We start from the raw sequence: 14,469 nt of genomic DNA, 5'->3' as shown, positions 1-14,469 counted from the left end.
TTGATCTAAAAACTTGTTTCAATAGTCTTAAAATTGCGCTCGGAAATCCACTCAGTTCTAATTGAACAGCGATTGGAGCATGTTGTCGCTGTTGTGGTGAAGCTCTTCGTTTATCATGAAAGCGCTGATGAACGGTGTCACCAAGAGCCTGTTTGTGCACCTTAGGCCAAACATGAATCCATCAGGAGGAGAGTGATGCCACAAACGTTTCCCAGGGAAGATCTAGAAGCAGCCGCTACACACACACACACACTCACACATACACGCGCGGAATTCTTTCCGTTTGGATGCCATTCAGCATCGAGAAAGATCCGGAAAATAATCTGCCAGTTCCTCTGGGAATTTAAAAATACATTCATGTGAAAGAGTTTATTTTAATGTTTTCTATCCATGTAACACTGTGACCAAATACATTTGGTTTTGTGATTTTTTAATCAATCGCAATTAACAGGATAGCTTCTGAAGATTATTCTTCCCCATCAGTAGGATATTTTCGTATCCAATATTGGATGCATAAAACCTTGTACCTCCAACGTAACGTTCTCATTTTCGAAGCCCCCCAAATATTCATTTATTCATTCATTCAGAATGGATTTAGATTCAACTTCAAACAGAGGATCACTGAATCAACGATAGTCCTACGTCACCATTGCGGTTATACCATAGATATAACCCACTTTCTGTTATCCCATACATTTGTTCTGCCGATCTGTTAAGAAATGTCGAAAATTTCTTAACAGATCGGAAAGATGCTTGCATCAATTGATAGGAAATATTTCTACGCGTCTATCGCAATTAATGAAATATTATTTTTCATGAGATGAACAATTGAATAATTGTAAAATGTCAAGCGTTATTTAAACGCCCTAACTGCCAAGTTTTGATTGGCCTGATTTACGGTTTCCCCAACACAGACTTCAAAATCGATGTACCTGTGGAAATCCGCTCTGCAAATATATATGCAAGTTTGTGGTATTTTTGTTCCCACCGAGCTGTGTTTCCCTAACACGGACTTCAAAATCAATGTGCCTGGGGGAATCCGCTTTGCAAATACATGCACTTCGGGGGTATTTTTTGGTGTTGAGTACTTTTGTACTCGCTTGTCGTTGTGCAGACCGGAATATGTTTCCCTAAAACCTATTTTTAAACTGAGAAGCCTGCGAAATCGTCATTTTAGATACTAGAGTTGAATGAACTTTCACGGTTCGAGAACTACGTAAACATGAGATGTGCAATAATCAGAGGGAAATGTAAAATACAATGATCGTTTGACAATTCTTCCGTTCACATATTTTGGTAGTCCTAGGCATCATATCAAACGTAAAAGGACGTTCATCAAGTTTATTTGTAACGAAGAACTTAATCTATTACAAAAATTTCGATGCATTCTAAAATAATATTCGAATTGGTAAACAAGTGAATTGCATAATATAATTGCGTTGTTCTACGTTGAAACTATACGGTCGTGTCTTAGATACAACCCCTTACAATTTTTTCTCTTTCCACACACACTTCAATCTTCACCGTACCATTCGCTGGTGTTTTCGCCGCACCGAAATCACTGAAGCTCATCGTCGAACGATGCAACAACGGCTTTCCAATTTCCTCGTACACACTTTCACACAGTAAATTGTATCGGCTCCCGTATCAAAAAGTGTGCGCAGAGCGACGCCGGCGACTCGAATCTCACACACCGGCATGCCCTCGGAGCGAGCGTTCGCTTCGGATTTTTTCTTTTCTCGTTCACAGTCTTTGGCTCGATGCCCGTGCTCTCCACAACCGAAACATTTCGGGCCACGCGATTTGGTGTCACAGTCGTTCGCGTAGTGGCCCCGATTTCCACAATTATAGCACCACACACAACCACTAACGTTGTTTGTGTTTGTGGAATCTGTTGCACTCGACTTTGGTTTTTTTTGTCTTTCTCACGGTCACTTGTGTTCTTCGATGCTCGGTTGCTCGGATCACGCATTTGGCTCTTCATCTTCTCATACTGATTTATTCGCTCTTTCAGTTCGGCGATAATTTTCACTCCATAGAGGCAAACCTTATTCATCGCAACGTCATTTACTCCGTTTGCCACGTATTCTCAGACTGTTTCTTCTTCTATACGGACTCGTTTTCCAATATTTTGCATTTGGTAAATATACTGCAAAAACGATTCATCACTCTTCTTCTTCCTGTTCCGGAGCAATTCGTGGATCTCAGCACTCGAAACTTTATCACCGAACCGTTCTTCAAGGGAGGTTTTCAGCGTCGCCCAATAATTCAGCCCACTCGAACTGTTCACAAATAGCTTCACCGTACCCCTCAGCAGACGACGGCCGTACACAAACTTATGTACCTCACTCCAACCAAAGTTTTCGCTCGTTTTCTCAAACTCTTCTAACAACTTCACTGTCAGTGCGCTCTCCCGAGAACTTTTCAAGCGAGTCACCAATATCGTTGAACGTGAACTACGGAGCACGCGCAGCACGTCGCGATCCCACACTTTCATCATCACTCGACGTCATCTCTTCTTCCTCTATGGTTTTCGCCGGAGTTGAAGTGACAATATTCTGCGCGGAGTGGAGTACCGTTCCTTCCTGGCTACTCCCACTGACACTCAACAATCGTCGAATCAACTTCTCCTTTTTCCCGTCGCAGGCAAATTCTTCGCAACACAAAACTCGCGCGGCTGTGGGTTTGTCAACCTCGTTAGCACTTCTCTTACAAACATGTTGACACTTCTCTTTCACTCGTTGGGCATAGCGAAAAAAGTCTTCACCGATCACCAACACAGAAAACACGCTCGTCTCGTGTCCACAAAGCAATGTATGAACTGTGGAGACTTTTCTCCGATTTCAAACTCTCACACAGAATTTGATGCTAGGCCGCTCTCGATCTTGGCCAGCACTTGACGCCTTTTGCAAAATTTCACAAAAATGACGCCTTCTATCGAAAAATATCAGTTTTCCACTCGAATCAGCTTGAAACATGACTTGGTTGAGCCCCCATGTAGACTCTCCGAGATCTCGCACAGCACGCAAAAGAGACAGTGTGCTTTGCGTTATCCAGTCTCGCATCTCACAGTCATTGGGAGCTGTCTGCAACAAATGAGCGAGGTAGAAGGCATCCGAGCGAGCAGACTTCCTGTGCGCGCTGAAATTCCGAGAGACGAGTATCGATTTTCTCTTCCTCACATCCCTTCCATGTGCAAGCGATGGGATCGGGCTTTATCACGCGAGCTTGGGATTGGCTCTTTCTCTTACGTAAAATTTTGTGATGTGTTCAGGAAATGCCTCGTCGCGTTTCGATGCGAACGATGCACATGTTTTGGGTACACGAGATCCTCGTGCATTAGTGCTCGCGAGACTTTCTCGTGTAACTGCCTCAAAGTGACATTTGTTTAGACCTTCTGAGATCTCGCACAGCACGTAGAAGAGACAATGTGCTTTGCCCTATTCAGCCTCATATCTCACACAATCATTGCGAGCTGTGTGCAACAAATGAATTAGAGATGGGCAAACCGTTCATGAACTGTTCATAAGAACTAGTTCACCAAAAAGAGTGAACGAACGGTCGTTCTTTTTTACTGGGCAACAGTTCACATGAACTGCTTACCCAGTTCAGAACGAACTGTGTACGAAGACTGCTGGCTGATCTGTGTATACAGTTCAGTTCAGAACGAACTGACCGCTGGCTGAACTTGTGCGTACAGTTCAGAACGAACTGTGTATGGTGATCGGTGTATAAGAGGAAGGGGAGCGAACGAGTGATAGACGAATGCTGCTGCAAGGTAAATAGTCCTCAAATTAACGAATGGAAACAAACGATAGCCCCATGAAATAACAAAAATAAGATGTCGGTATTGTCGTTTTCATAATGAAACGAAATATTTTAGGATACGATGGTTCTTAAATTGGATTGTTCGATTATTTATCAAATAAAGTTTTAATTTCATATTTTTAATTTGCGGGTAAATATTTCAGTAAGATAAGCAAATCTACCTCACAAAATAAAAATACAGTCGCTTCGCTTTCATCATTATTTTTCAACAGTAAATAAAAATTTGTGTCGCTGATATGAAATGTTTTTATATTATATCATACCAGCTAACCCGGCAAACTTCGTCCCGCCCATTTACTTGATTAATTCTCGAGTAATGCAGAAATTTGTGTTTTATTTGTATGGCAGCCACCCCTAAGAGAGGGGGGAGGGGTATCTAACCACCATAGAAACATTCATTGCACCCTAAAGTTTCCATATGCCTAATTTGGTTTAATTTGCTTGATTAATTCTCGGGTAATGCAAAAATTTGTGTTTCATTTGTACGGCAGCCGCCTCTAAGAGAGAGGGAAGGAGTATCTTAACACCATAGAAACATTTATTGCATCCTAAAACCTCCACATGCCAAATTTGGTTTCATTTGCTTGATTAATTCTCAAGTAATGCAGAAATTTGTGTTTCATTTGTATGGCAGCCCCCCCTTTGAGTGGGGGAAGGACTGTCTAACCATCATAGAAACATTTATTGCACCCTAAAACTTTCACATGCCAACTTTGGTATCGTTTGCTTGGTTAATTTCCGAGTAATGCAGAAATTTGTGTTTCATTTGTATGGCAAGTATTCCTGAGCACATCTCAATATTTTACGAAAGAGAAGAGAAGGAGCCGAACCCAGGCTCGTGTGCTAAAGCCCGATCTCATCACTTGCACATGAAGGGGTTGTGAGGAGGAGAAAATCAATACTCGTCTCTCCAAATTTAGCCACGCGCGCACTGGATGTCTGAAAACCTCTCAATGCTTTACGAAAGAAAAGAAAAAGAGCCAATCCCAAGCTCGCGTGCTAAAGCCCGATCTCATCGCTTGCACATGGATTATGAGGAAGAGAAAATCGACACTCGTCTCTCGAAAATAAAGCGCGCGCACAGGAAGTCTGCCCCCATGTATTAAGGTTAGAGATGGGCAAAACAGTTCACTTTGATGAACTGTTCACTCATTATCCGTTCATCTAAGTGAATCAGTTCTTTTGAACCGTTCTTTCGCTCTTTCGTTCAGCGGTATTAAGAACAACATAGAATTTTAGCTGGAACCCAACATCAATAGACAGCTATTAATTGATATCGTTGGATTGGATAGTTTACGTATGGGATTTCTATTTTTGAAATTTTGTGGAGAAAGATAAGCTGCTTCTTCTTTAAAAGTCGTTAACTGTATGTGAAAATATGTTTGTCGGTCGACAAAAGTTTATGTAATAATTTGATGTGCACAAAATATGTGCAATTTTTCATATTTTCTTTTTGGACAACACACAGGTTCCATGTAAGATCATATTTCATAATGTTCATTTAGGGGAAAAATCAGCAGCGATTTTCACTAACAATAAATCATACAAACAATCACGATAACACGTATAAGCAATAGGCCAAACAATGAATTGAAAGCAACGAAAAAACTTTGCCCTCACTATAAGATTTTATGTTTACCTAATTCATGAATCGCCCCAGCTTCCCCCAGATTTTTTTTCTAATAATCAGGAAATATATGAATGTTACGCGGAATTGAAAGAATACATGTAATTGGAAATATATAGTTTTCCATTTAAAACTACGAAAATCTAATTTAATTTTTAACACAAAATTGAGTATACATTAACGAAACAAACCCTGCGTTAGATGCATTTTGCTCATCATGACAATATCGTTTTATTTTCCTTACAAACGTTCTCGTTATATTTGTCCATTCCGTCCAGCGCAAATCAGTTCAGCTGTACTCGTTCGCCCGCAAACACTTCGTTCTCAAAAAGTTCGTTACCAAACAGTTCACTCTCAATCAGTTCTTTCTCATACTGTTCACTCGCAAACAGTTCGTTCTGAATCAGTTCGTTCACAAGCAGTTCACTCTCCATCAGTTCACTCTCAAACAGTTCACTCGCAAACCGTTCGCTCGCAATCAGTTCGTGGGGAGAATTACCGTTCTTTGAAAAAGAACGACCGTTCGTTCACTCTTTTCGGCGAACTAGTTCGTTCGTACCGTTCGTGAACGGTTTGCCCATCTGTAATTAAGGTGATTGTTTTCATTTGGCAAATGATCGATAACAATATTTTAAAATGTAAAGGGATTTCCTTCTTCTGTTGATTTTCACACGGAGCAACATCAAAACTGCTGTTGCTGTGAGTTCTCGCGGTACCCTGCTGTTGGGTTCTCTCTTGTTTCGCCTGTCAACCTTTAAGGTAATATTATATTATCAGGCACGTAGCGTAACCGGCACAGCACGTTTCATGCAAGACCAATATTATTGCGTGTGTTTCAAATGTATATGCGTATATATAGCGGAACGGCTCCGAACATACACAGCACGTTTCAGACAAATGCATGAAGGATTTCTCGAAAAGAATATTTTGCCGGTGCCGGGCACGACTACACGGGCGAGTAGCACCATACATACAAATCAAACGTCGAAGTTCGTGGTATGGGTGCGTTCGTCGCTCTTCGGTACGACATCGGTTCAATCACCAGTAGCATTTCTCCGCTTCGTCCGCGTTGCCGGTTCGTACAGAGAAGTTGCTATGTCTGATGATATGAATACATCATGTATTTGTCTGCCGGTGTCGGTACGTGCCGTTCACGCTACGTGCTGGATAATATAATACGGCCTTTACTCGTCGTCCGTCTCTTGCTGCCTTACATATATATTTAGCGAAATCCAGCTTTCACACACGTATGGCTGTCAAGATGCTGTCTGTCGTTCAACTGATAGGTGATGTTGCGATTCAACTAATCTTTGCTGTATTCATCATTGATATGTCTAATTTAGTGGGTTCGTGCGCGGATCAGTGAAACAGCTTTAATCAGGGATGGTCAGTTTGAGCCAGGAGATGGAATATTCAGATGATGAAGAGACTTCGCGAAGGTGATAATTTTTTTTGAAATTTTATCACAAAATCATTCATAACCCAGATAAAAATTCTGTTTCACATTTATCTTCCGACTGTTCCTGGTCCACATATTGTTCATCGCAGAAAAAAAAATCTTTCAACTGGTGCAGTACTATTCAATACCCAGATCTCTATCGCAACCAACACAAATCAGGGCTCGAGCTGTCAATTCAGTCGTGCTGTTAAATTTCTTTTGTTTGTTTGGTCGCAATGTGGGTGTGGTCAATCGAGTTGTCTAGTTTTTTATTTGTTCCGCAATATGAGTGTGGCTTGGGGTGATCAGCAGCTTAACCCTTTAGCGGCCGTGAGAACTAGGCATGTAATCAACGCAAACTCCAATACAACGACATGTATAGATGCTAAAATACACAAAATATTTTTTTTCAATTGGTGGCAATATAGTTGCCACTGCCCGGCTAGCGTAAAATGTTGGTGGCAATATAGCTGCCACCTGCCCGTAAAGGGGCTAGTGTTCGATGTTGGCGGCAATATAGACGCCACCTGGCCGGTTAGCGTAAAATGTTGGTGGCAATATAGATGCCACCTGCCCGACTAGCGTAAAATGTTGGTGGCAATATAGCTGCCACCTGCCCGTAAAAGGGCTAGTGTTAGATGTTGGTGGCAATATAGATGCCACCTGTCCGGCTAGCGTAAAATATTGGTGGCAATATAGGAAAACACTTGATGGAAAAATGTTGTTTTTGTATTTGAAATTTTGATGTTAGTTTCAACAAAACAACTAATAAAATTCATTATCAGACTCAACAGGTCCTAAACAGTTCGTATGTATTGAAAACTTCAACAAAATGGCTGTTTTTCAATAACTTTACGGAAAATTTGCTCTTGCTGCTCTAAATTGGGAGTTGTTAACACAAAAACGGCTCCAAAATGAATAGTTTTTGATTTTTTTTGCGCTCAAAAAAATCAGGCATGTTGCTAGACATCAGAACAAGTTACCACATAAGGTTAGAAGTCATAATTAATTGTTAAAGAAGAGAAAGCAATAAAACAGTTGGTGGCAATATACATGCCGGTACCCGTTAAAGGGTTAAACCGCCCCCTCGCCAACCTCTTGATACTACCATACAAAATACGATAAGTAAGCTCCACGAATATTTTACGCTCTAGAAAGTGGTTTTTCATTTCTAAAAATATTTGCACCCAGCAATTTCCAACTGACACGGAATCTTACCTCTCCTTTTCTTATCTAATTAATTATAATTTATTTACTTATTGTTCACTCTTCAAACAAAATGTTCTCATCTATCTAAAAAAGGAGTTTTATACAAATGCTACTTTGGATCTCTTACGCATTCTGATTGGTCCATTGGCACAAACAATCTTCACTCTTCCAGTTGTGCTTTAAAAAAGAGACCTGTTATGGTAATACGGGTGAGTTTTTTATTAGATTTATATACTGTGAAGCAACTGTTTTGATGCAAATACAGTGTAGACGCAGGCATTACAACCTTCTTAATGTTGTGATTCGACCAGTTTACACGATTTTATCGGAATAAACTTGTATTTTTGTATTACCAGAATTGATACAGTTTTACATTTATGTGTCAATTATCGCAAGCTGCGAAAGCTGCCCCGTTTTTATTATGGTTGGGCGAAATCGCTTTCGTATTGCGATTTCGTCAACCGCTTTTGAACGTTCAGCAGTGTAGTGAAATAGCACTATGCGTGACCGACCGAAACATATTTGTTTGGTCCACTCTGTTGAAAATTGAATCCTAGGGTAATGAGTTAACATCCTTCCTGAAGAGAAGAGAAAACTGCATCACAACCCACACCCCTTTGTGATATTTCTGTCAGCTAGCAGAGAGGCCCAGCAACGAGGAGCAGGCAGTTATTTTCCAATCGAGAAGCACTCAACAGCAGTGTAATCTAGATATGAAACGGATATTCGGTAACTATCCGGTATTTTGCCTATCCGGCCGGATACCGGATATTAAAAAAAAACAATAATTTCTCATTAACAGAAAATAAATCGCAACAAAATAGCTTCAGAGAACAGTCTTTCCCTGCGAACACTACTACAAGGAGCTGAAAAATAAGCAAAACCTGCCAGTTGAGGGTCCTGCTTTCAGTTTAATGACCACCAAATACAAGAATCGTGATTGTGATTGATTCGAGATATTTTGGATACGCCGGAACTTGTAATGCTGGTTACTTCTTTTTGACGTGGGACTACGTCTAACCGGAATATATGGGGGGGTGAAATGAAAACCTAAACACAGAACATGCAGCAAAAAATGAAAGATTCCGAATGCTTATAACTCGAACATTTCTTACTGGATCGGAAAGATGTTTGCATCAATTGATAGAGAATATTTCTACGCATCTATCGCAATTAATAAAATGTTATTTTTCATCGATAAACAATTGAATAACTGTAAAATAATAAGCGTTATCTAAACGCCCTAACTGCCTCGTTTTGATTGGTCCGATTTACGGTTTCCCCAACAAAGCCATCAAAACCAAGCAGCCTTGGGGAAATCGGCATTGCAAACACATGAAGGTATGCGGACTTTTGTTCTCACCGAAATGCGTTCTCTAACACAGACTTCAAAACCAAGCAGCGTTGGAGAAATCATTGCAAATAAATGAAAGTCGGGGGAATTTTGTCCCGACTGAAATATATTTCCCTAACACAGGATTTCAATCCAAGGAGAGTGGGGAAATTGGCATTGCAAATACATGTAAGTCGAGGGCATTGTTGTTCCGACTGAAATGTGTTTGCCTAATACAGACTTCAAAACCAAGGTTTTTGGGGAAATCAGATTTGCAAATAAATGCAAACTACGAGTATTTTTGTACTAGTTTGCCTTTGTACAGACTAGAATATGTTTCCTTAACACGGTCTTCTAAGCTTAGGAACCTGGGAAAATCATGCAGACACTGGAGTCGAATGAACTTTCAAGTTTAAAGCATCTATAGTATAAAAAGTAGAAGTTGAAGTTTGTTATTTCATGCAAGCCGGGGGTACTTCTGCATCCGCATGTTCTTTTTTGCACTCCTAAAAGTGTTTTCCTAACACGGATTGCAAAAGCGGGTACGAACACAACGTTTTGGTTCGGTTATTCAAGATTGCATTGAAAGATATGCCTTCATATCTTCTGCTCACTGAATTTCTACGCATACCATTTGAATAGGCAAAATGTTGATAACCATTTGCTGTGATAACGCCTGTTGATTAAACAATATGCGTTCAACGTACATGTCAAAATCGAAACTGAGTGCCTGAAGTTCATCAAATCAAGCAAATTCGCGGTTCGAGAAGTACGTGCACTTGAGAGATGTAAACTTCAGAGGGAAATGTAAAATAAAATTATCGTTTGATAATTCTTCCGTTCACAGGATTGTCGTTAAATTTATTTGTAACGAAGAACATAATCTATCACAATGCATGAATTGACCTTACATGGCATTCATTCAATCTTTTTATTCACAAAGCAAATATATTGAATTCAATTCAATTCGAAAATTGTTTCATTCAATCAAAAATTTAATCAATACAAACAAATGATTGCTGAGCTAAGACAATCCCACGTCAACCTTGCGGTTATATCATAGATATAACCCATCAATTTTTTTTTATTTGTGGTAAAGTAAATGTCCCCCTCTCTCAGATTATCATCCTTAAAGTTCTTAGTTTTCTAATCTTGAACACAAATAATCGATTAATGTTTTTTGCATATTTAACTTCGAAGTCCTTGCTTTTATTCGTCCAGTATTGAAATAAATTCAATATATCCACAAAAATCTGATCATTGTAGTAAAAAATCCTTATCAGAAAAAATCCATTCAAGATCCTTTGGAGAAACCCTCATTCTCTATTGAAGAATATTGATTCTAAACAGAAAATTTAATCATCGTCCATCATTTTTATGAAAAAATGTGTTTATTTTTCCCTAAAATGTAATTTTTTCTCTAAAATGTAAAATGTTTCCCCCAGTTTCGTATTCGCAGCGTGAGAGCCGAATATCCGGCCATCAGACCTCAAAACTTGCCGGATATCCGGTATTCGGCCGTGTTTCTTTCAATAATCGCAGTAGTAGTACAATTAGGTGTAAGTTCTTCTCAGAACTGATTTCCGAAAGAGTTTTGGCTGTTAATATTGCAAATTCAAGCGTTCAGACACGGCCAAAGCCTTCGCTCTATTGTTATCGGGAGATCATCGACTATTATATTAGGTGTACCGGTAAGTTTCTTCTGTTTTACAACAGATGGCGTAGTTTAATTATTATTCCAGTGAATCAAATTTCCAGACATTCGTTGAAAAGCTGCTGTCATTGCGCGTCTTTTTCAGTATATGTCAAAAAGGTGAAGCGTAAACAACATAGTTTTTTTACTTCAATATGAAGAAAAAAGCTGCGGAAAGTCATCGCATTTTGATGGAAGTTTATGGTTACAATGCTCCATTTGAGCGAACGTGTCAGACGTGGTTTGCACGGTTGAAAAGTGGTAATTTTGACTTGGAAGACGAAGAACGTCCCGGACCGCCAAAATAGTTTGAAGATGAAGAATTGGAGCCTTCACTCGATCAAGACCCATCACAAACGCAACAAGAACTTGCAGATACACTTTGAGTAGCTCACCAAACCATATCTGATCGTTTAAAAGCAATGGAAATGGTCCGAAAGATAGGACAATGGGTGCCGTATGAATTGAAGCCACGAGAGACATCGAACGCCGTTTTTTTACGATCGATCAAATCAGATGGGACCTTCTCAAGAGTTATGGAATAATTGCCGAAAAATGAATAATAATAAATAATGAACCTTGTACAGAATTTATTGGAGTTTTCAAAACTGCCTTCCGATAATCGCATTATTCAGAAAATCCTTCATTAGAAAATGGAAATTTTTCATTTCATTTTATCTAAATCCTATTAACACTTTCTCCATGTGCATTTATTACGAAACTCCAGGAACACTATTACCACAAGGGATAGATGGCAATACAAAAAGTTATTAAAAAAAATCGTGAATTATAAAGTGATACCCGAAATGCGGAAACTGATTGAATATGATTCTGTAGTTCTACGTCAAAAATGCGATCGTGTCCTAGGCTCAATCTTTAATTTTCTTGTGTCAAGAAATAGAAGGAAATAGGGAATTAAAGGAAATATGTGTTACCATGTTCAAGGTTAAGAGGCGAATAAACTAAAAAGTCTCAAAAGTCTAAGTCTTTCAAAAACAAACAACCAACTACGTTCAGGCAATTTAGCATAATGTGAAGGGACAGATGAAGGCACAAAATCTATCCACTTGTTCTACATGAACATGTTTGTAAACTCGATATGAAAATAAGTTTTCCCAGCGATGCTTTAAGTATCGATTGCTAAACACTCCATTGAATATTAAAGACGTTCATTCGAAAATATTTTATTGTAAATATCCAAACAAAAATACAGTACGAATTGATGAAAAGACGAAACAATTGAAAATGGTCGAAAATCGGAACTATTGAAAGTGGTCCCCTTTTAAAATGGTACGTTTGGTTAGCCTATTTATTGCGTTAACCACAGTTTTTGTTATTCGCGGTGACCTTGCCAGTCTATTCCGCGGATAATCATGATTCAACTGTACCTTTTAAAAAGTTAAATGAATACAACTACTTACCTCGAAAAACGGTAAATTAACTACTTGGCTATAATAGTAGCATACGTAAGGCATCAAAAACACACGACACCAGAAGAAGGTGAAAAGCATCAGCAAACCATTGGCTACATAAACTCTACTTTCCTTTAGTCCCATAATGCTCAAAATACCACGGAATGATACAAACGGCGTGGAAAGTTCCATCATATACATAAAACCGAACACACAGTCACCTAGCCCACCGCGAAGAAACTGCAAATAAGTCAGAAATAATTTAATGTTTAAGTACTACTGATTCACGTTGCTTACCGCAATTACAGCTAAACCATAAGAACCGATAAATAGGTGATGAAAAACCATCAGCTTATGGTTTATTATATACCGTGCGAAAGTAGGAACTCCCTTTTTGCTTGGCAGTAAAAAACTCAGAGTTCCATTACTAATACTTGGAATGTCGGAAAAAGGTTGTGTTTGGGCGTCCTCGTTGGCTGAATCCACTACTGTATCGTTGCTTACTTTTCCACTTTTTGCAGTGCCATCGCTGCTAAGTCCTAGTTTAACCATAATTCTGTTAGATGTTTCAGCCGCGTACACTTTATACATAGACCAGATATCATAAATAAAATAGGACGCTGCGAACCAGGCGTACGACTCGGAAAGGAAATGCGATGCTTGGAGAAAATTTCGCGGACATGACCATCTGCAAACGAAAAATCCCGCTACGCAGGAAAATGTTGCTTGGACCGCTGAAACGATTCTAAATAACAGACATCAATAAATATACGGTTATATCGGTGACCGGAATAAATCGCCACAGTAAACAACTGCAACAGAAACAACCGCTTAGAAAAAGTGTAGTAGGCTAGAAATATTTGGCGCGGGAAAAACATCATGTGCCTCACATTTCTATTATAAATTTATTCTCTTGTTCTCGTTTTTCGAAATTTATTCTGAGGACAATGTAATGGGGACGAAGTCCCCATTTGGCGAGGATAAGGAATCGAGGCGGCCCATGCCGCCAAGATGACGCAATCCGAGTCCACCGCCGACCCGCCGTCGGAAGCGGCGGTGTCTCGCACGCAAACCTGGGATCCACTGATTGCCCGGTTAGTTTGAAACATAGGATACGATCCTTTAGCAATGTCCGACCGAGCTCTAGCGAGCGTCGGACGGTATACGTCTGCCCGGGGCGTTACGTTTGCCTGGGGCGATACGTTTGCCCGGTTAATTCTTGTTTTGAAATACAATACCGCGCCACAATATTTATAGCCTACTACACATTTTATAAGCGGTGGTTTCTGTTGCAGTCGTTTTCTGTGGCGATTTATTCCGGGAACCGGTTATATCGCATATGAGTATACATTGTTTTGTTTCCTGTTTATCGAGCGCTCAGCAATTAAAAAAAACAACAAATCGCTGACAATCGTAATGCTGCAGTACTTACTTGTTGGAAATGTCCAATACATCAGAAATCCTTAATCGATACCTCTTGACTAAATTCAATCCAAGGCTTGTCTGCAGGATCAGCTTATTTAGCAGCTCAGTGAGGGTTATAAAATATACGAAGCCCAGAGTGATAAGCAGCGCCCCTTTCTGTACTGTGATTCGGTCATCGGACTTTAAATCCCACAGGCTTGCGCATGCCAATCCAAAGGAACCCACAGAATACAGCAGAGCAAACAGACAACCTTTGGTATCCGTTTTCGTATTAGCGCTCATTTTCAATCCGCTTCCCGGATAACTTGTTTCAATTTTTGGTGAATGCTCGAACTATGGTCCAATGGAAACTATAAGTCGGTGGTGTAGTTCGTTTCTTCTATTTCGTCGACCGATTTGTTTGATAATTTAGCAATCATTCGTTCATAGTATATATGGGAACTTTTCTATGTATTCGCATCTGAAAGAAAAACAACATGAAAGAACATTAGATTATCAGATTGA

At 39.7% G+C, this 14,469-nt stretch overlaps 1 protein-coding gene across 3 annotated transcripts in view; it reads right to left on the bottom strand.

The window, feature by feature from the left end:
• The window catches only part of LOC129765302 (TLC domain-containing protein 3A), a 40,390-nt gene that overhangs the window by 25,475 nt on the left and 446 nt on the right, over nt 1-14,469 (bottom strand). For all 3 annotated transcript variants that reach the window (XM_055765463.1, XM_055765461.1, XM_055765462.1), the window contains exons 2-4: nt 13,973-14,425; nt 12,838-13,285; nt 12,550-12,780 (exon numbers count right to left, since the gene is read on the bottom strand). In XM_055765463.1, the coding sequence (XP_055621438.1) occupies nt 12,550-12,780; nt 12,838-13,285; nt 13,973-14,247 (954 nt within the window). In that variant the 5' untranslated portion in view covers nt 14,248-14,425. The remainder of the gene's footprint in view (nt 1-12,549; nt 12,781-12,837; nt 13,286-13,972; nt 14,426-14,469) is intronic.

This window comes from Toxorhynchites rutilus, chromosome 2, assembly GCF_029784135.1.
Source record: "Toxorhynchites rutilus septentrionalis strain SRP chromosome 2, ASM2978413v1, whole genome shotgun sequence".
Lineage (NCBI taxonomy): Eukaryota > Metazoa > Arthropoda > Insecta > Diptera > Culicidae > Toxorhynchites > Toxorhynchites rutilus.
Note: the sequence above shows the minus strand (reverse complement) of the source record. Positions and strands in the feature narration are given on the sequence as shown.